At 38.5% G+C, this 22,402-nt stretch overlaps 1 protein-coding gene and 1 long non-coding RNA gene across 2 annotated transcripts in view; one reads left to right on the forward strand and one right to left on the reverse strand.

The window, feature by feature from the left end:
• Window positions 1–22,402, reverse strand: part of LOC107498610 — a 140,189-nt gene that overhangs the window by 95,357 nt on the left and 22,430 nt on the right. The window lies entirely within an intron of this gene.
• On the forward strand, window positions 1,097–22,377 carry CUNH5orf63 (chromosome unknown C5orf63 homolog). Its single transcript, XM_016121938.2, has 4 exons — window positions 1,097–1,142; window positions 17,111–17,231; window positions 20,938–20,994; window positions 21,629–22,377. Exons 2-4 carry the CDS (start codon window positions 17,118–17,120, stop codon window positions 21,803–21,805), a joined length of 348 nt encoding a protein of 115 aa, XP_015977424.2. The 5' UTR covers window positions 1,097–1,142; window positions 17,111–17,117; the 3' UTR covers window positions 21,806–22,377.

The raw sequence follows: 22,402 nt of genomic DNA on the forward strand, positions 1-22,402 counted from the left end.
CAGGGAAAGCTATTAATCCTCCATTTCTTCATCTGTAAAATGGTACTAAGAATGCTTAATAGGATTGTTCTCAAGATTAAACAAGTTAATGAGTGATGGTGAGCAATCTATGTTAGCTTTGAGCATTAGTCTTACTATTATCCATCATTTTCTATTTACAGTACCACACCTACTCCCTGAACATATCTGCCTCCTGCCTTCCCTGCTTGTACTCAGCTTTTACCTACCACAACTCCTTCTCTTCTCCTTCTAAAGATGAGTAATCCCTTCAGAATGGAAAGGTGATCAGTTCAACCCCCTTCCCACATACAAACAAAAATAAGAGTAAACAAAAATTGATCCAGCTACCCTTAGTATAAACCTGAAAGGCCCTGCATGATCTGACTCCTGCCTACACTCCAACCTGTTTCCATTTCTATTCCCCATTCCCTTTATTTTGTAGCCATATTAATCAGTCTTCTTTGCATTGCCCATGCTGGGCTCCCTCCTGTTTCAACTATTCCTAGGCCAAGAGAGCTCTGTCCCTGCCCAACCCAGCTTTACACATGCAAGCCCAAAAGCTACCTCTTTAACTACATCGCACGTATTTTTTCATAGGTCCATATTCCTTCCCTATCAAAGCACTAAGCTCAGTGAACTGATGACCTATTTAAAGGATCATTTCCTAATGCCTGACTTGCCTTCCCAACTTTAATTGTGGGAGGGTACAGCTGCCAGTTTCATTCATAATCGTGTTCCTCATAACCTAGCTCAGTCCAGACCCAGGGGACAGAAAACATTGAATGAATGAATGAATGAATGAATGAATGAATGCAGGGAGGGGCCAAAATGAAATAGACTGTACAATCTCAAAAAGCTGGCTAGTACACCTGACGCTCATTATTAAATGGTCCCCAAACATGCCCAGTCCCTTTTCCATGGACTGCACCACCCTTTTACATATATACACACACACACACACATTTTGGCCTTGGTTTTTGTCCCGGGATCTGAGATCCAAGGACACCAACCCCAAGCGCGATGGCCGAGGCGGAAGTGCAGGGCGCGGAGCCCGAGACGCGCGGGCTCGAGCGGAAGTGCCGGGCGCAGGCGGAAGGCGACGTAGTGCCGGGCGCAGGGCGACGTAGGTGCGGACTGCTCAGGTGGGTGTCAGTGAACCCGCGCCAGCAGGTGGGCGCGTTTGCGGCCCCCTGCCCGGAGCCGGCAGGCGGGTTGGGAAGAGGCGCAAGCCAGACCTTGGTTGTTGCGGACGCGGCCAATTTTGATTGTCATTAGAGGGACTTTAATTAAACCGAGGGGATAAGTCCATGAACTACGGGAGTAGGGGTGTTATAAATGTATGCGTATGTGTGTTCGCACACAGTGGCGCTCTGGGAAATCAACAAAATAATGGGCGGGAAAAGGCAGCTTTTTAAGAGAAAGCAGAAAACGTTTCAGCTTATTTACAGAGATTCACAAATGCCCCGTCCCCGGTTTAATTAACTTCCGTGAAGTGGCAATATAATCTCAATTGGCAGCCCGCCGAGATGACTGCCTTTTTAAATAAATATTTTTGAGCAGCCATGTTGACCTTTAATTGGGGTTGAAAAGATTGTAAGGTGCACTAGGGAACGTTGTGAGTCCAGGGCTCTCTGGACCTCCTCTCTGCTTTATTGAGCAAAAGCGTCCCTCTGGGTGCTGAACAATGAGAGAATAAATCAGAGACTGTGCAGTTCTCAACAAATACGTAGCCTTGTCAGTTACCCCTGACAAATATCACCTCATACAATTTTTTAAGAAATCCAAAGGTAGAAAAGCCCCAACCAAATTATTACTAACATGAATAGGCAGTGCCTGTTTCTAAGGCTGTCTTTAACAAGGAGTTTTTGGCTTGGATGATCTTTATTCTTGTTGCTTAAGAGGAAGTGTTATATATAGTACTTTATATTTTAGAGCTTGTTAAAAAATCCACAGTATGGCCCAACCTGATCTCGAGATTCTCAGTTCCTCTGGGACAGGGATAGTGTCGAGGATCTATTCTATCCCCAACCTTTTTGAGCACATTTAGCGACATAAGCAGAGCTCCTGTAACTACACATTGCCTTGGGGAAGCAGCCGCTAGAGCTATGTCTTAGCATGCATGACACTGCTCAAGATGATGTAGCTATCAGAGGCCACATTCTTTTCATTTAGTGATTATCTGAGCAATCGCTTATGAAAACACATATGAAGCTCTCTACCAGTATTTAGAGCTGTATACATTAAGTTTTAAAACACTTGGAAAAAGATATATCCTGGAAATATTGAATGATTATAGTAATATTGGAGTAAGACAGAACTAATCGTGGTTTTGTGTGAAATTTCATAGCCTAATAACCTGGGTCCTGCTCTGCTAAGGAATTGCCTGGAACCAGAAAAGTTCCTGTCATGAAAATGAAGATTGGTGGGGCTGGTGCTTTAGACAGGCACACTCCTCAGATTTTCTTTCTTTGTGGTTGTTGTGGTCAGTAGTAGCTGCCTACCAAGGAAGGATCAATATTTTTTTTGTCTCCTTCATCAGAGAAAAATGTGTCTATGTGGTTTTATTTAGATGGATGGCGGGTAAGGTAACAGAAATGAGGATTTTCCAGCTTGGGAATTTATTGGACTGTATTTCCATTTTATTCCAGGTCCCTGGCTCTATTATACTTTTAAGTACCCAGATGCAACATGGAGCTATGCCTTCAAAATAAGTTATTTTTTATTAGTAAAGTTTTGTATTTCCTAACATGTGCATACTCTAGCTGGCTGATGCATTCAGTTACTCTGATGCCAGGGTTCAGGGTTTCATATGTTAGCAGGTCCTTGAGGTGATCTGGTACTAGTAAGTTTTTTAATGTTTCTTATTTTCAATCTAATTTTGCCACTGCTTTATTCAAGGAGTGAATATCAGAGGGAGTCAAAAGCCAGCTGGCATAGTTCCTGCATGCAGTTTTAATCTTGTTTGCAATTATTCTGAAGGGGAGAAACCATCTGGATCCTGAGATGTGTAGCTACACAGGTAGCAGGGACTAGGCAAGCTTCCTTCATCCTTCCCTTAGTATCACATAGCAAGTTCAAGGGACAAAACCATTTGAAGAAGGATATGCAAAATGAAAGGTTTGGGCTAAGTTTCTCATAGGTACTCTCCCATATCTCTAACTCTCCATTCCAGTTACAACCACGGGGAACTGGAGGCATAAAAACATTACTCTCTTTTTATCTCAATCCTTACACAAAATAAAGTTTCCAGAGATCAAGGCAGAACTCAGAATACCTTCTATTTTAAGAAAGAATCCCTCTCCAAGGATTTCAGAGCATTTCACCAGTAATATCCAGTAATAACCATTTTACTGCTATAGGCTTCATCACTGTGGTATTGTATTTGTTTGTAAATCTCCTGTCCAAGGTGTGAGTTCCTTAAGGGCAGGGAAAATATCTTAATTGCTTTTTATATTTCTAGTACCTGAAACAGTGGCTGGCACATTGCAGACACTCAGTGTATTAGAAATAAAAAGGCAGCGTCCCTATAAGGAATGTGAAAACATCACTGGGAATGCAACAAGGTAGAAAAAAGAATATAAAACAATAACCTTTCAAGGAGTACAACATGCAATTATAAATGCTGCAGTTATTAATGCTTTAATAAAAATCCTGGAATAGGGAAAGGCGTATTTGAGAATCCATGGATGGTCACCAAACTACATTTCAGGGACATCTGGCTTGGTCAGTTGCAGGGCCTTTGTTGTTTTGAATGGAACACGCGAGCTGAAGGGCTTTACCAGCCTTGTCTTCATACTCTCAAGGCCTGCCATGCTCAGCTTCTCACACAAACACCTGTCGAATGAATATTTGAAGTGTATCTATTTGAAGATATACCAAATTATTAGCTTACCTAGGGCACTTACATCTTGGTTTGATCATGCCTTAAGGATGGAAGACCTATGTACAGTCACTATTTTAAAGCCATGTTGCTTAAATAATACTGAAGGAGAGCAACAATCATCTTTTCTATTTTGCTAACATTCCAAAGGAGTTCAAAATCAACAGCTTTTTGTGTTGTAATTAGGCAGACATGTGGTATATGCTGCTTCCTTATGTTGCCAATGGAATTGCAGCAGAAACCAGAATGTTACTACTGGAAAGAAATGTACTTCCTCTCATTGTTCCGGTACTTTTCATATTAATCATGAAATAATAAGGAAATGGCTTCTGGTTTGTCAGGAGGAAGGGCATGAGATTGAATTATTTGATTTTTAACTCTTTACTTCTTAAAACATGTAGTCCCTCCAGTCAACCAAGAGAATGGATACTGTTCTTTAATAGAAATTAAGTAAGGCTGAGGCAACTTAGAACATAAGACTAGAAAAAAAAAAAAATCTAAATTCAGCTCTGTTTCTCCAGGTTCAAAAATGAAGTTAATCTGAATCTTCTTATATTTAGAGATCAGAACCTCGTTCTTATAGTAGAATTCTGCCTTCTGAAGCTGAGACTTTCCTCATTCTCTCTATCCTTAAATTAAGCCTTAAACATGTGGTATCTGTTATTTGGTATACGCTGAGGCTTAATGTATAAAACTTTTGAGATTTTTTTTCTTAAAGGGGGTTGAACTTGGAGACTTTTTAATTCTGAAAATTCTGTGTTGTTCTCATCACGTATACAAATAGGCCACTGTTCAAAGAGCAAATATAGAGAAATGAACAAAAAAAAAATGCAGTGTGAAATGCTTTGGTTAAATATTAGTTTATTCATGAAGCAAGGGGATCTCTAAAGTCATTTCCCAATTCCAATATATTCTACCAGTAAAATCTCTTAAGTAACAGAATAGGATTCAGAGGATTGTAGAATCTCACATAAGAGAGGGATACTAGGGCCTGATCTCACGAGTGGATGGTTCCCAACAGTCAGATTGAGCAGTGTACTTCACGGGCCTAGGTACTGTTGGTATCACAAGTCCAAGGAAATGCTAGATTTAGTCATTCAAATGTTCCAAAGTCATTTGCTACAAAATGGCTAAAAATGAATGAAACATCTTTCCAGTCTTGTGTGGTCACAAGGATAACTTCGCCTCTTTGGCAAGATGAATTGGAAATGGAATATTAGTGATGAATGGAAAACATTGCTTGAATGGACAGATTTTCAATTGCAAACAGTTGTTTTTAGAAATAGGCTTGTGTGCTTTTTAAATAGCAAGGAAACTGGCATTACTAGCTGGGTACAATAAGACTAAGATGTTATTAATGAAATTGCCTTCTTTCTGGGTCAGTATTAAGTATCAGAGATATCTTCAAAGAGAATGGGTCATTTTGGTTAAGAAGGATAATGTAGAAAGGAGTCTGTATAATTCCTTATGCACTTTGTTCCTATCCCTTGAACTAGAATGATTTTGCCCTCATCTTAATGCTATCTTTATGGAATGAAGGCATTTTCAAATTAGTTTTTAAACTCTATTAAGCCCTCATGTATGATATAACCCAACCACATTATTCAGGTTTTCTTGGCTTTTAGGAACAGCTTTGCAGCCATTATGTCGTAATTGTACTGAACATTGTTGCACACTCTGAATTCAGAATATGCCTCTCTGGCTCCGGGCCAGATGCTGAGTCAGCGTCTTTGGGTTTGCAGATGAAGGGAGGCGTGCAGTGTGTACAGGCCTTGTATGTTAACAGGAATTCGTCCAGAATCCCCTTTAGAGTCCTGGATGCTAAAGGGAGTAAATATAGGGAGTATATAACAGTATGTTACTGTTCCTGATTAGCATCTTCGATTTATTTTTCTCAGCTGACTGTTTCCCTGAAAATCCTTCCCTGACATTGTCATGTGCACCAACCCCATTACCGAGCAGACGCCTCTGAAGCAGTGATCTGGAAGCGTGCCCACTAAGGTCTAAAGTTTCTAAAACAAACTCTTGCTTACACTAAAGAGTCCTCTCCCCTTCTACTTCACATATGTCAGCTTGTTCCAGGCCTAGATAAACACAGTGGTGATTCTGGACAGGGAGGAGAATACCAAGATAATGAGGGTCTGTCATTAAAAATCATTTTAAAAATGTGTTTAACAGTATGAAAGAAAAATACATTCTTCTTTTTTTTGCAAAGACATTTTTCCATCTCAGATACCCAAACAGTTGTGAGGTGAGTGCCTGGCCACTCTAATATCATCTCCATTTCCCTATTGGGACTTTTCTTATGCAAAGACTTCCCAGTAATGATTGAGGAGCTAGAGAAGCCAGTTTGCGATTAGCAAGTGCCTTTACACTTCTGCCTGGATCTATGTGAATTTTCGTCCTCTTTAAAAGGCCTAGCATTTTAAAACTACTTCGCCTTCTTTGTTTGGTGCCTTTGAAGTCATGGGCTATTGCCATGGCATTTCTTATGATTTCCTCTTCTCTGATCAGGAGGTCATTTGATGCTCAAAGCCTATGTGCACAGTTTCTCCAGGTCACTGTCAAATGAGAGAATAGAACAATGGGTAGCAGTTCCATTTTACAGTTGATGAAACTGAGGCTTAAGGAGATAAGGAATTGCCTAATATCACCAAACTACTTGGAGTTGCCTGTCTTTGGCGTTTATCTTTATGAAATCCTCACCCAAAAATGTATCCTGGGACTTTCCAACTTGCTGAATTCCAACTGAAACTCTGTGTGAAGAGTAACTTTAAAACTCTAAATGAGGAATTATAGCATTTGTGCATAGTTCCCCTGACTGATAATATAGTGGGAGTCGTAGTCATTTAAATTTATTTTGACCTATCTACATGATTTATTCAAAACAATTTTGGAACAACTTTTGTCTTTAAAAATGAACAGTAAAATTAACTTTACCATGACCTGGGAAGCTTCTGTTTTGATTGAAGATATTGTTAAAATGATAGCAGTACTGAATTTTTCCATCTTTGAAAACATTGTAAGTATTGGGAAGGAGCAACTGTAAGAGAACTGGCCTTTGTTCAAAAACTACCAAGGGGAAATCTCAACTCCTCACAAACTAAATTTCAGTTATCTACTCTGTAATTTTGTGATGCCTGGGTAAGCTAAGCCAATACCTCGTTGTAAGTTATTGACTGGTCTGGATAGTCAGGCTTACCTAGACTTACTGACATCCTTAGTAGATGATAAATATGTTGGTTCGTTAAATCAGCGATGTTCTATCTTAGAAATTCCTATTTCATTAATGTTCACAATCTGAAATTTTCAGCTAGTTCTGTTTGAAATATTCTTCAATTTTGCAATTTCCTGTTTCCGATAATACTGTATGAGAGATTTAAATCTCTCCCACTTGAGGCCGGTAAAAGCACATTTCAGCCACTAGAATCATCATCATCATTATTATTACTGACAACATCTTTTAGTATTATTTAGTAATAAACAAGCTTTATTTTTATATTCTGCTTTATAATTTATACAAAGATTTTTACATTTACTATCTCTTTTTAAGACATCCAATCAACTGTTTTTTGGTAAATATAAAAATTTATTGAGATATTTTTTGCCTCCACTCTTCTCCCCCATCTCACAGCCTCCATCCTCACCAGAAATATCTACTTTTAGTTGTTAAATTATGCAAGAACCAGACATTTTAGAAGTAGGCATTGGTTGGAAAATTTCATTCATTTGAAGTACCATCAGATATATCTGATGGCGATACCTATTCTAATTCAAGCCCTCATCACTCTTTTTGACAATGGACCACTCCCTCACTCTGGAAGTACTTTTTCCCTTTGGCTTCTGTGATGACACTTTCCTGGTTTTCATTCTACTTCACCAACCTTCTTTCTGCCTCCTTTGCTGGCTCTTCTCTACCCAACTTCTGATGTCCTGGGCCCTCTTCTTTTTCTTTTTCTATATTATTTAGATGATCTCATCTAGTTCCCAAGCTGTGAATACAAATCCTAACCTGATGGAGTCTCAAATTTTTATCTTCAGCCATGGCTTCTCTCCTGACTACCAAACCTGTTTGTGCCACTCTCTGCTTGAGCTCCAACTTGTCCCTAACTGAGCTCTCAGTCTCACACATACCTCAATCTCTTCCTGCTACAGTTTTCCTCATTTTAGTAAATGGCACTGCCACCCACCGGAGGCTCAAGGCCAAAACTGAGATTGCTCTTCTTGTCATCTTTAACTCCTCTTATCCAATTCATTGACAAATCCTATTAGCTGTGTTTCTGTCCTAGACTATTACAGTAGTCCCGGAATGGGGTCTCTGCTTCTATTTTCATCCCCCAACAATCCATTCTTCACACAGCAGCTAAAGTGACTTAAATGTATATGAGATCACATCATTTCCTTCCTCTAAATCTATATCATACTTAAAAATAAAACCTCAGTTCCTTAACAGAGCCCATAAGGCCTTAGGTCATCCAACCCCAACAGACCATTTTTTGTTTGTTTTAAATTAATTTATTTTAATTAATTTCAAATATACAGTACATTGGTTAGACATCTGTATAGTTCATAAAACAATCCCCCCAATTGCTCCCTCCCTCCCCTGACCCTCCTTCTAGCCAACGTATTAATGTTAACTGCATTCCCTATGCTGTGCTCCCTATCCCTGTGACCATCCGTCAGCTACTAATTTGTACTTCTTTAACCCTTCACCCCATTCTCCTGGTCCCCCAAACCTCCCTCCCTTTTGTCTGTCACCAAATTGTCCACTATATTTATGAGTCTGTTTTAATTAATTTGTTCTTTTTATTCCTTAGATCTGCATGTAAGTGAAATCATATAGTATTTATCTTTCTCTCTCCAACTTAAATAACTTCTAGGTCCATCAAAGCAATATCTTTTTCCATCCCCTTTTAGTTCGTATGTGTCTTTTAATCTGAAGTGAGCCTCTAGTAGGCAGCACATGTAGGGGTCTTGTTTTCTTATCCTTTCAGCCACTCTATCTTTTGGTTGGAGCACTTAATTCTTTTCCATTTGAGGTATTTATTGATAGGAATGTAGTTGTTACCATTCTTTATTCCTGTTCTTGATACATGTTTTTTCTTCTTAAAGAAGTCCCTCCAACATTTCCTGTATTACTGGCTTGGTGGAGATAAATTCCTTTAGCTTATTTTTGTCTGGGAAGCTCTTTATCTGTCCTTCAACTGTAAATGATAGCTTTGCTGGATAAAGTATTCTTGGTTGTAGATCCTGGGTCTTCATCACGTTGGATATTTTTTGCCAAGCCCTTCTGTTCTGCATAGTTTCTTTTGAGAAATCAGCTGCCAGTCTTAATGGGTGCTCCCTTATAGGTAACTATCTATTTTTCTCTTGCTGCTTTTAATATTCTTTCTTTGTATTTAACCTTTGGCATTTTAATTATGATATATCTTGGTGTGGGCCTCTTCGAATCCCTGGTTTTGGGAATTCTCTGAGCTTTCTGGGGTTTTATATCCATTTTCTTTACCAGGTTAGAGAAGTTTTCCATCATTATTTCTTCAAACAGCTGTTCAACATCTTGATTTTCTTCAGGTACACAGATCAGATGGATATTTGAACCCTTAATAGTGTCTCATATGTTCTTTAAATTATTTTTATAGTCTTGGCATCTTTTTTCTGCCATTGTGATTGAGTGTCCTTGGCTTTCCCATCCTCTAGATAGGTCATTTGATCCTTTTCTTTATTCACTTTGTCTATTTCTTTGTTTATTCTATTTAATATACTTCTCATACCAGGTAATGTGTTCTTCATTTCAGACTGGTTCCCTTTTATAACTTCCACTCTGTTTTTATGTTTTTATCTCTTTGATGAAGTTTTCACTGAATTTACCTACACTTCCCAAAAGTTCATTGAGCATCTTTATAACCAGTGTTTTGAACTTTGCATCTGTTAGATTACTTGACTCCATTATATCTGGATCTCTGTTCTGTTCTCTCATATGGTTTCTGCTTCTTTGTTTTCCTATTTTGGCTGCTTTTCTGTGTCTGTCTCTATGTACTAAGTAAAGCTCCTAAGTCTCCCGGTCTTATTAGTGTGGATTTGTGAAGTAGGTGTCTAGTGACACAGTCCTGAGAAGGGTTCAGCTGCAGGCCAAATTTAGCCTAAGCTTCTGCCCCTCCAGGGCCACCTGTTAAGATTCAGTAAGCAGTCCAACTATATGCTGTGCTTAAAGTTCCCTCAAAAGGCCACACCAGAAAGTGAGGCCAGCTGGCTCCAATGTGAGTCTAGACACTGCTCAGCAAGGAGCACCTGATTTGCTGAGGATATACCTGGATGTGGCTTGGGTGGGGCCGTGAGTTGGGGGAGGCGGGGTTTCAGGGAATCCTCTGGGCAAGCAACCTCTGGTATCCAGTTTGATGACTTCTCAGCTATGGTGGCACTGTCCACACACTGGGAGCAGGGGAGGGCTCAACAGGGAACAATGGATACCACCAGCACTTCTGTACAAAGCGATTCTCGCTTTGGCCCTCACTCCAACAATGTCTCCCTATAAGTCCCTGGTGCTCCTGCACACAGCTGAATGAGCACTAGTGCTCAGAGGGAGCAGGTCCGTCACTATGAAAATCTTCTCGCAGTTGTGGCCCCTTTAAGAGGTGATGGCCACTGCCAAGCCTCCATCTCACTCAGTCGCTGAACACCAGGCAGCCAGCCAGCATCCTCACCCCGTCCTACTTTCTGCTATTGCAGGGTGATTTCTTGGATTTCTCCCTAGTTCTATGGCTTGTTCATCAAGATCCTAGGAGATTTTCCTTGCTGCTGCTCCTCATTTCTGTCACAACTTTGATTTGGTCACCAGAGAGATGGACAGAGCCTCTAACATTTACATTTTTTTCCTCTCCACAACAGACCATTTTTGAACCCCTTCTCCTGCCACTCTTCCCCTTGTTTACAGCCACATGGTCCTTTTTGTTCTTCCAATAAGTTAAGGTTATCTACACCTTAGAGCCTTTGCACTTTCTGTTCCCTGTCCCTGAAATGCTCCTTCTTCAGATGCTCCTCACCCTTTAGTCTCAGTAAAATGACACCTGCTCAGAGTATCTTATTTAAAGGATCTGCCTCAGTCACGATCACATCACCCTTTACTCCCTCTCCTCTACTTATTGCTAATACTATCTAATATTAAAGAGACCTTTTAACGTCACTAAACTATGGACCCTGTGAAAGCAGGTACCTTGCTTTCCTATTCACCACTGAACCCAGCACTTATAATAGTATCTAATACATGGAAAATATCAGATAATTGTTGAATGAATAAATGAATGGCTCTCATCCCACACTTAGATTGTCATAATTGACCTCTGACTCTTTCCCACCTCCATCTTCCTTTCCTCTGCAGTCAGTCCTGCGTGGTGCTGCCTGATCAATCTTCTAAAACACTGATTTTATCACATCACTCTCTCATTTAGAATCCTTCAGCAGCTCCCATCAAACAGGCCACAGCATTCTAACCTCAGTGCCTTTGTGTCTAACCTCAACTTTGTAATCCTTCTTTTTTCTACATATCCCAAATCCTCGGTGATCTAGGGTCCTTCTCTTGTGAAACCACCTCCAGTCAGCCCACAGTACTCTTCTCTTCCTTTCTCTCATAACATTTAAAGTTGTCCATTAGATGTCTTTGTTGTAATCTCTCCTGTTGTTTACATTATTTCAGTTAAAAATTTAACTCCCTTCTCCTGAATCTAATGAAGTACATCTATTCTTGTTGCTTACATCTAGCATGTGAAGTTGATTTCTCCATGTGAAAGTTTTATCAAGAAAGGAAGAAATGAACTAAATACCAGGCAGGATGAAGAGAAGAAGAATAATGGCTTAATTTTACTTAAAATTTGAAGGGGGTGGGATATGAGACCAGAATGCATGTACTCTGGGTACATATGTAAATGATACATACCTTCAGTGAAACTGTAATCTTACTGGATAGGCAAGGCCCATACTTTAAACAGCTAATTGAATGTAAAATAATGTAGCACCCATTGAGTACAAACAGGAATAGAGATAGCCAGACACTTGGAAATCTCACAGTCATGGTAATAACTTGAAGGGAAATAAAAAGGGGTTTTGTCTCTAGGCACGTCTCTGACCAGTCATTCCTTTCCGGGACTGATTCTCTACTGGTTTCTCTGGCCCCTGTGTGGTGAAACTGTTGCCAATGAAATCTGGAAGTAGAAGCTGCAGGGAGTGTGGTGGACATGTAGTGTGAGAGGCCACTTCTCACTCCCTGAGGCTGGTTTTGTGAGTTATCAGGGATCAAATTAGCAGTCCAACTGAATAATCAGAATGAAGCTGTGGTGATCATTTTGCAATATACACAAATATCAAATCATGTTGTACAACTGAAATTAATGTTATATGTCAATTATACCTCAGTTTAAAAAAAAGAATGAAGCTGAACATAAGGCCATGTACACGTGCACCATAGGTAGGTGGTTAGCTCAGGGTTTTTGTTGCAACATCTTGTCTGAGTTGGCTCCACCTCCTAGGCAGTTCCCCTGGCCAGGTACTCTGACTGCTAAGGCTAAGGTGCTGGAAAAGTACCTGAGATCTCACTCATGCCAGTGACTGAAGGCCCCACTTCAGGCTGGGCCTTCTACTCCCTACTCCCTGATTCTATTCTATAGCCTCATTCTAGCCCTGCTCAGCCCCTTGGAATCGACACCCCAAAGTATCTGCTGAATTTTTGCCTTTGACTGTATCCCTATATGTTGCCTCTCCTTGTCATGCTTGGCTCCACACTTACACCCAAGATCTCAGAGTAGGCTCCTACTCATTTGAGGGAGAGGGATGTTTGGACACAGCTGACTGACCAAAAAGTACATAAGAGCACTGGCAAGGATTCACTTGTCCCTGTTTCCCTAGATTAGGTAGAGCCCAGTGACCTAGATGCGTCCCTAAAAGCAACCTCACCTCATTACATAAACTTCAGTAATCTAAAATAATGGTTTGTTCCCAGTAGGGCGCACGTGCGTGTGCGTGTGCGTGCGTGCGTGTGTGTGTGTGTGCGTGTGTGTGTGTGTGTGTGTATGTGTTTCTAGTTCTTTGGGTAAAAATAGGAATGTTATACTTAGATGTAATGAATGTGAAATGGAGCACTTAACATCTCACATGGCACAAATGACTCTTTATGGAACACAGGTTCAGTGAGAGCTACGGTAATAGTGTTTGGTTAATGTCAGCTCAGCATTAAATTTACATTACACTCTTGTGAAGAAGCTCCAACATTACCTGTTAATAACTAAGGCGGTATCTGGGCTTATACAGACTTTTGATTTTGCACATGAACTAACACTGCAGCTTACTGATGAGGAATCATGTGAACTTGGAAATCCAGTGTGCCAAAGGATTCTTTGTATGAATAAAAATCCTGGTCAGTGAAGGTCAGTTTCTCTACTCAAGCGAGAACAACGGTGTTTCCTTTCTAATCAGCCACACACAGTGTTTGAAGAATCCAAGAGCCCCACGTAAGTGATGTGCAGCCATAACCAGGGCAGCTCCTCATGCAAGAAATGAATAATCCTTAATAAAGGCTCAAATGACCCTGGCTTCTTGCTGTACTATAATCAGTTGTTTTAATGGTATGCCTTCAGTGCTTTGCAGGGAAAATGCTATGAAGTTAAGTTATCTTCCTTATCTTGCTTCAAGGAGGGCTGAATTGGTCCAATCAGTCCTCCCACCATGTTGTGCTTGATTCTGCTGTAAAGACCACTGAAGTCGGCCTTGGTTTTGTTGAATAGCCAGCATTCCCTTTCTCTTTCAGGGTGATCTGTGCCTCTGAGCAACAGTGGGCTTGAAACAGCAGGAGTCACCATCTTTATTGTTAGTCTGTGGAATTAGTTTTAGGCATATTCTAAATCCAGTGTTATGCATTTTGCTTTTTTTTTTTTTTTTTGGTCTGTGACAAAGATGACCCAATTGTGCTTCTTTGATATTATGAACACAGCTTTTTGCTCATATCATAGAAGCATATAACAAAATATAAAGGATAAAATCTTGTCTGTGTGTAGTAAGGACATGTATTTCATAACTAAATTCAATGGCATAATCAAAAAGGTGTTGTCCTCTCACAGCCATGAGCTAACAGGTAGAGACCACATTTCAGAATATTTTTTTATAGTGCTGAGATACTATTCAAAAATAATAGAACTAATGAAAATGTCACATTGACAGAGTAGCGCGTATTAAGATTTTACTTCAAAAAGTCATGACTCAGTGAATGTGACATTAACAGCAGTGGTTTAGGGTGTACAGAGTTAATAAAATATTCTAAAAATACGAGTTCCAATTGGAGTGTATCGTTTTTCATTTTACTTTTTATTTATAGAACTAAGTGGACTTCGGTGTTCAGAATTTTAGCCATAATGTCTTACCTCTACATAGAAGAGGTATATGGTGCTTTCCCTTTATATCAGACGTTCATATTATTTTCCAATACAAAGAAATAAGTTACTTTAACAATGTGGCATAATATATGTGCCTTAGGGCATTTGGGAAATATGCAGGTAGTAAAATTACATAATTCTAATGCATTTCTCAGTAAATGAATATGTGGTGTTTAAGTGATTAAATACTTGCAACAAAGTAGAAATGGAGACTAATAGTAGAAAAGAGAACTAGTTTTAAATAGAATAGTTGCAGCACTGCTGAAGACTACTTAGCTCTCTGGGTTGGTTGAACAAATATCCAGCAAATCTGGAATGAATAGCAACTCTGTTTACCATGACAGGCTTTATTTGTCTTGGGCACAACCAAGACCACATGCTGTGTTTTGTCATGTTGGAAATACTAAAGCAGATTTCCATTGTGAATGTGAATATTTTTTTAAAGCCTTAACACCTCCGTCTCAACTCAGCTAGGTAATAGCAATGTTTTCCTTTCCTTACCAGCCAGACATCAATAAATCTTAAATCCTTCCACCAAAGGCATGTAGCTGCAGTTCACTGTCCTAGTTGTTGTCTTACATCATGGTCATAGATGGCCTGATCCTTCTCATTTTCAAGAGCTGTCTTTCTGCCTCTACTCTAACAACTCATTTTTAATTTTCTTTCTCCTCCATATAGTACAGCTTCTTTAACTCCATCCCCTAAGAGGGTGTGCTACTATTGGCCTAGGGCTGTCCCAAAACCAACAATGCAGAAATATCTACCTAGCATAAACATAGCTAACATTCTACTTCCCCCGCCCCCTCATTTATATCCTGTGTAGACAAAGCCATGTTTAGCAGCTGTTGTCTCCAACCACATTTGGAGTTGTTGATTCTTCTGAATTTATGGAAAATGTGTTTACCAGGCTTAACACTTAGTTGAGAGTAGCACAGCATATTGTGAAATTGTTTAGATCCACTTTCTACCTTGGAATAATGCTGGGTAGCAGATTCTTGCAAAATTCTCATTACATCTCTATTTTATTCATTATCACGATCATTTAGTTAGTGGGGAAATCCAGTGAGGGTTTAAGAGTGAAGGAAAGAAAATTGCTTTCATGGATCGGAATCTTTTTGTCCTGTGGTCTTTATTCTAGTTTGATATGGGTTGGAGTTTTTCTCTAAAGTCATATCATTCTGTTTGAAATGAGTTTAAGGCTAGCCTTACACTGAGAAGCCTGGTCACTGGTAGAGATTAGCATATAATTAATATAATCATGCTGTGGAGCAAAGCAGAGGGAGATTCAAGGTGGTGGCAAAAGGGTTGGGACCAGCTGCAGCACCCTGGCCCAAAATTTTGTGGACACCCTGAGGAGCACTAACCTTTAGTTACAATATGAGTTCTGCCCAAATAGTGACTGCTGTGCACACTGAGTGTCTGATCAGGGTTAACGGTGAGACTAAAGATGGGGAAAAAGGCTCACTTCAAAACCTTTAACATTCGAACAAATATTTGAACATCTACTATGTTAATTATAGATACTTGGGCTACTGGGTGAATAAGTACCTGCTCTTATGGAACTCACATTGTAGTGGAAGGGAGATATAGGTAAAGAAAGAGATAGTGAAGGATAAAAGAAAACTATAGCAAGGTATGAGGAAGGAGAGTGGTGGGCTGACCAATATTGGTAAGATGATCACTAAGGCATTTCTAAGGAAGCGACATGAGCCCAGGACAAGTGAGGAGAAGCTACTTAAAGTCTTTTCATACAGAGGGACAGCAAGTGCAGAGATCTTGGTGAAGAAAAGATCTTCGGGTGTTCAAGGAAAAGAAAGAGAATCTTTGTGGCTGCAGCTTTTCAAGATAAGGGAGGGGAAAGTGATAGATGAAGTTGAAGAGAGAAAATAAAGCAAAATTATGAAAATCCCAGGAATAAATTCATCTTGGGAATATTGCTGAATGATAAGGTCAATAGTGCATATTTGTTTTAAAAGTGAAATTATATTTGTAGTTTTAAGGACAAAGCTGGAGACTCAGTGGAATAACTAGGAATAAGGAGGGTATCTTATGTCGAACAAAGTAGCAGCATGAGGGAGCTTCAAAGCCTAGTGTTTGACATACTGCTATTATCAAACTGTTCTTATTAGAATATCTCCAGCAGAAACACCAGCACATTTGCGTGTTTTCAAAAATGATGGTAATCTCCTTTTAAAGCGCTTCTTGAAGAGTTGAGTAGATTTTTGTTTCTGACAAGTTAACTCTGCCTGACTCTCCCCTATGGCTCCTCTATGTAGAGTTCTGTGTTTCCCCATCTCTTGCAGCAGAGGGGTATAAATCTCATGAGTGATAGCCTTATCCTTCATCTAGGGAGTTATGCTGCTTACTTATCGTTTCCTGTACCGTGATAGTGGTTGGATGTTGCTGAACGCTTGCTAATAAGATAAGCCATTTCTGTGAATAAAAACTATCTCAGGAAACCTCCACATATTAGAGTATCATCAGGATGCTAGCAAAATCTGCAGGTGAAATTTAATTTTGTATTCAAATTAACAAACCCATGCAGTTTGCTTACAGAAACCAAGTGATTAGGCACACAGCTAATCCATAAATATGCATTTTTTTTCCCATTCTAAATTTGGTTTTGTTTGGAATGCAGTGACTATGAAGGCATCGTGGGGACTAGGCAAACATCTGGTCCTCTCTGACACTCCTGGACTCTAAGAAGCAATTCTGAAGCCTTCAAATTCTGTCACTGGCTTGCAGCTTACTGCTCATATTATAAAAAGCCAAGTCTAGGGCACATAAATTTACTGGTCTGTTTTTCTTTTGGCAGAATTAAGATGCTCTGGTTTCAAGGAAATAGTATGCAACTTGCCAAATACTCCTTTCTACTCTTCTTGAGAAATCTGTCTGCCTCTAAGACTGTTCTGCCTGTATTGACCTTATTCACAAAGGTATAAAGTGAATAGAAAATTGCTGCTTTAAAAACAAAGTATTAAAATTGTTGGGTGAAGAAAGTTGTACATTTAATAAAGAAGAAAAATGTTGAAAGGAAAGCTAAGAAATAAACTTCCTTCCGAACTACTCAATTTTTCAGTTCCAGTAACAACAGTAGTAACTCTGTTTCCTACCCAGATACCTTATTGTCTCACAAGTAGAGGATACGTTGAGATAGATAGATAGATAGATAGATAGATAGATAGATAGATAGATAGATAGATAGATACATGTGTATATATATATATATACATATATATATCCCTACATAAAAGAAAGAACTATCATAATATGATGTTTACAAATGTATCTCTTAGAAACTTGGTTCTTATCTGTGACAGTTATATTCTATAAAGTTACCACAAACATTGAATTAGTGAATACTGAATCATTGTTCCTTGGGAAAATACAGGGTTAGATTCCTATGAGCTTCTGGTAACAACATTTTTGTCAATCGATCAATACATAACCTGTTTATGTGTGTCTGTTTAAAGGCACCTAATTTAACATATATTGTTGGTTCATTAATATTGAACAGCCAACAGCACTATAACTCATATACTGTTGGTTCATTAATATTGAATGGCCAACAGCACTATAATGCATGCCTGGACAAAGCTTATCTAACACAGTATTTCCTCCATAAGGCATATCACAGCTTTCTTGTGCTTAGAAACACTAGACAGCACTTTTGCACTATGCTTGGGAGCCATGTTAAACAGCAAAATGAACAAAACGCACAAAAATGCAAAAACATGGCATTAAATAGACCATGAAAAGGACACTTGTTTACAGTATGAGCTGAAACGAGAAGGCAGAGCATCATCTTATACAACCTCAGCGAGGATGTGCACTTCGGGTGACTCAAAATTTTCTCTGCCTTGTGCATGCAAATGTCTGTGAATGACTTGCAAAATCTCCATTCTTATTGATCTTGAGGTTACAAATAAAGTTTTAATGAATAGGTGAATTCGTAAATCCACAAATAATGATGATTGACTATCCTTGTTTTCTTATCCGTGACACTAGTTTTAAGCCATGAAGCTAGTTTAAACTTTTAAAGAGCTTTTCGTCCTGAAATTTATAATACAAGCATTATTGATTTCCTTTTGATATTTAACATTACTTTGCATGATTTATAATCAAAATAGAAATAAAGTGCAGGGTAACAGAATTAACTGTAGTGAATAATACTGCAATTCAAATGAAAAAGCCCTTGTATTTCATAGATTTTTCAGATTTCAGGCATTTTAGCAATTTGAAAATATCTGATGGGTTATCTAATAATAAAGTTTAAGAAGTTTTTAAAAATCAATTTCTTGGTGAGAATAGTTAATCTAAACTACTTTTCATATCCATGAGTATATATTATAGTGTTGTATATATTACATAAAAATTATGGAATAAAACTATTTTACATGTGAGAATTAACCACAAAAATAAGATAATCCCTTAAGACTAATGGTGCTCAGCCTAACTATTCTGCACTATTTTTCAGTTTGAGCAACAGCCAAGTTAGCTGTAAACATTTGTAAAATAATAATAATAATAATAATACAAAAAATACACTAATCTTCCATTCACCTTAAAATTTGTACTGAACCCTCAATCTTTGTTATCAGGCATTTAATAAGATATCACTCTCACCTTCAGGAGTTCACAGTCCACAGAAAGAAAAAGCACAGTATTGAGTCTCTTTCAGTTATAAATAATAGAAAGTACTTCCCAGAGTAGCTTAAACAAAAAAACGGATTTTATGGGTTGGTCTTGTTTCAGGAGTAGCTTCATTCTGAAACTGAGCACATGACCAGTCTCTTCAGCTCTGCATCCTCTGCGTTAAATCTGTCCTGACTCTGCCTTTTCTCATGGATGACTGCAGTTATCCCAAGCCTCGTATCTCAATATATTGGATAACTACAAAAAGCCAGCAAAAGCCTCATTGCTCTCTATTGGCTCTGATAGCTGATCCCTGAACCATTCATAGCCAAAGAGATAGGATGCCCTAACTGCCTCAGCCTGAGTCAGGTGTTCTAACCTTGTTGTTTAGAAATGAAGTCAGCTGCATGCTGAGAGCAGTTCCTGTGAGGCAAAATCATAGCAGTCTTGCTACAAGAAAGGGGCGTGAGTGGTTGACAGCCAACCCAACAAATGTTCACTACAATTCAGAAGCTAGAATAAATGCTCTGTTGGTACCATGGAAAATCCTAGACAAGGATGTTTGAATGGTCCAGACCACTGAGTCTTACCCTTTTTCAGTTCATAGACCTCTTTAAACTTTGACGAAACTTCACTCATAAAAATACACACACGTGAAAATTTGCACAGACTTCTGGGGACACCAGCTTTTAACAACAAAAAAACCCTATCTAGGTTCTACTAAAGTTTTTTACTTTAAAAGCAAAGTGTTGGTACATTTGATACTTCTGCACTTTAGCTTGTTCTTATTTTGATTTTGAGATCCTCTGTTGACTTTTTGAAAGGTTCTCAGAAAATGTCAACATGATAATCTTAAAACGTCACAGACAATCCATAATCTGTTTATTGATGACGCTAATAGTAACAATAATGAGTCTAATTTTCTGAACCAGGAAATTAGGGCCAGAAAGACCCTTCTGAAGGAAAACTGCCTTTTGAAGATCTGGGTCTGTATTTCCAAACAAGCTATAAGTTAAGTGGGAAGAAGGGCCTTTCTTTAATAAAACAGTTCATTTCTTCCTGTCATTTTAAAAAGCAGATTTTATATAAACATCAATAATGTTAACTCTATTTTGAGCTCATGCAAGGGAACCTATAGCTAGTCCTTGTTCATATTGTCAAGGACCGAGAAGCCTTTAAAGTCTGCCAATGACCCATAGCATTCTCGACAGACTTCTCCATTGCATAGTTAGAGTACAAACAATAGGCACTGAAACTTGCTTGCTCCGCAAGTGGAAAATTATCTGGAAAATCTATTACTGACACTTATAATGAAAAAACAGACTAAACATTAAAGAGTTGGTATACTGATCATCAAAAAAAAATTTTCCCCGTTTTAAAGATGGGGTACTCACTATCTAACTCCATCCCAATGGGTTTATTCCTGTGAGTTGATCAGGAAAAATAGGCTGGCAAAGCTCAGTGCTCCCCATTCAAAACAGACTTTTAGCCATTCTTGTGATGTCAGCCCAGCCAGGAAGGTGCTCCTGACCTAGGAAGGATGAAGACATAAGACTATAAAGATGAGTGAAAAATAATCTACCCAGATATCAATTAGATGATGACAATAACAAAAAAATGTAAGCATCTAAATGTATTGTGTATATGGGTATGTATATATGTATTTATATATAATATCTAATAAATTCAGATGCTTACATTTGTTACACACATATATGTATGTATATATATATGTGTATGTATATATGTAAGTATAACAAATGTAAGCATCTAAATTTATTAGATTTTGAAAAAAAATCAAAACAACTAAAAAATGCTGAGAGCCCATTTACCATGAAATACTAGCTATTTATAAAATTCTATGGCAGTGTTTTATTTTGGAAATAAAAGTATAATTAACCTGGTAGTAAAAAGTCCTTTAAAATAGGTATAATTTGTTTCTTGTGGGTTTTGCCAGGCTTTGTGCTATTCTTTGGGTTTAATGGTTTTATTTTTTTCTTCCTGTAGGATCCATGTCCCCTTTGTGATGAAGCTAAGGAAATACTGGAGCCTTATAAAAACAGGGTAATATAGTAGTGTGGCTTTATGTATATGGAATGGATAGTGTATGTGATATAAGGTATCCGCCCTGATCCTTTCTTTGGGAAAAGAGATTAAATGATTTTTCATTCAAATTTTCTTTCTATTCTTCAGAGAGAGGTTTTAGTGCTGATTTCCATAAAACTCATTATCCCTAAGTACTATTCACTGAATAGTACTGTTCTTTTTAACTCTGACTCTTAATATGAGTTAAAGTTAACTAGCAGGTTCAATATGCATATTTTCTTTAAACTTTTGTCCATTTCCATGGAAGTATTTTCCTGTAGCAAACCATGATGCCTTTCCCATTTCTAAAACCAAAATATGTCTTTCCTGATTCTCAGGCAGCTTCCCAGTTGGGACATGCTTTATATTATTGGGAACTGAATAGTGCCTGGATGATGACTATAACAGGTATACCAGAAAAGTGGCAAAATCGGGAATTAATGAAACCAATCAAGTTGTGGAAATCAGGAACATTAGATCACAAACCAACAACAACAAAAAACCTCTCAGCATTAGAACCAGTCTGGGGATCAGTTTGTCACTGTGGTCACTGTAGTCACTGCATCATTCCATGTTCTCTAAAATATAGAGTTTTAGTCTGTCTCTATTTCAGTTTATTTTACAGGAGGTGGACATCACACTTCCAGAAAACTCTGCTTGGTATGAAAGGTATAAATTTGACATCCCTGTCTTTCATTTGAATGGCCAGTTTCTGATGATGCATCGAGTAAACATCTCAAAACTTGAAAAACAGCTCCAGAAACTTGAGCAGCAAGATGCTAGAGGCTGATGAATGCCCTCATGATTTTCCACCCTCGCTGTCCAAAAGGCGTCTTCCTGAGGAAATGACCATGGCCTCAAACTCCTTTTGTCACTTTCACACAGTCCTAACGATGTTCTGAACTCAGTAGTGTCAAGTAAATGTTGACTTTCCTCTCCTGATTGATCGAAGTACCAGTGTGGGAACTGTTTACCTGTTGGCATTTTATAAAATAAGAGGAGTGTATTGGTGGAAAAGGGATGATGGAGGGTGGAAGAAATCTATTTTTCTTTTTTTGTATTTATATGGAAACATTTCACATTCATTGGACAGTGCTGTTTATAGGAAGAAGGCTCTGCATCCCTGCTGCTGCCCTAAGGGCTTAACTTTTTAATGAAAGAATAAATGCTCTTCCACTCAGTAGATAAAGTAAATGTGAATTGTTAATAACTGAGCACAGTCAATAAAGGGATGTTTTAACAAATATATCTGCATGAAGCCTATTTCAGTGGAATTTAATAATACCTGTTTAACATTAGAGCTCATTTTCAGGGATAGAAGAGAATAATTATCCTAGCTTAAGAGGCTTCATTTGAGGGGGGGAAAAAAAAAAAAAGACTTAAGCTC

Source organism: Rousettus aegyptiacus, unplaced genomic scaffold (assembly GCF_014176215.1).
Source record: "Rousettus aegyptiacus isolate mRouAeg1 unplaced genomic scaffold, mRouAeg1.p scaffold_m13_p_8, whole genome shotgun sequence".
Lineage (NCBI taxonomy): Eukaryota > Metazoa > Chordata > Mammalia > Chiroptera > Pteropodidae > Rousettus > Rousettus aegyptiacus.

Coding starts and splice junctions, on each gene's coding strand:
- CUNH5orf63 (XM_016121938.2), top strand. CDS start 17,118: ATGCTCTGGTTTCAAGGAAATAGTATGCAACTTGCCAAATACTCCTTT. Junction 17,232..20,937: donor TATTGACCTTATTCACAAAG/GTATAAAGTGAA, acceptor TTCTTCCTGTAG/GATCCATGTCCCCTTTGTGA. Junction 20,995..21,628: donor TGGAGCCTTATAAAAACAGG/GTAATATAGTAG, acceptor TCTCTATTTCAG/TTTATTTTACAGGAGGTGGA.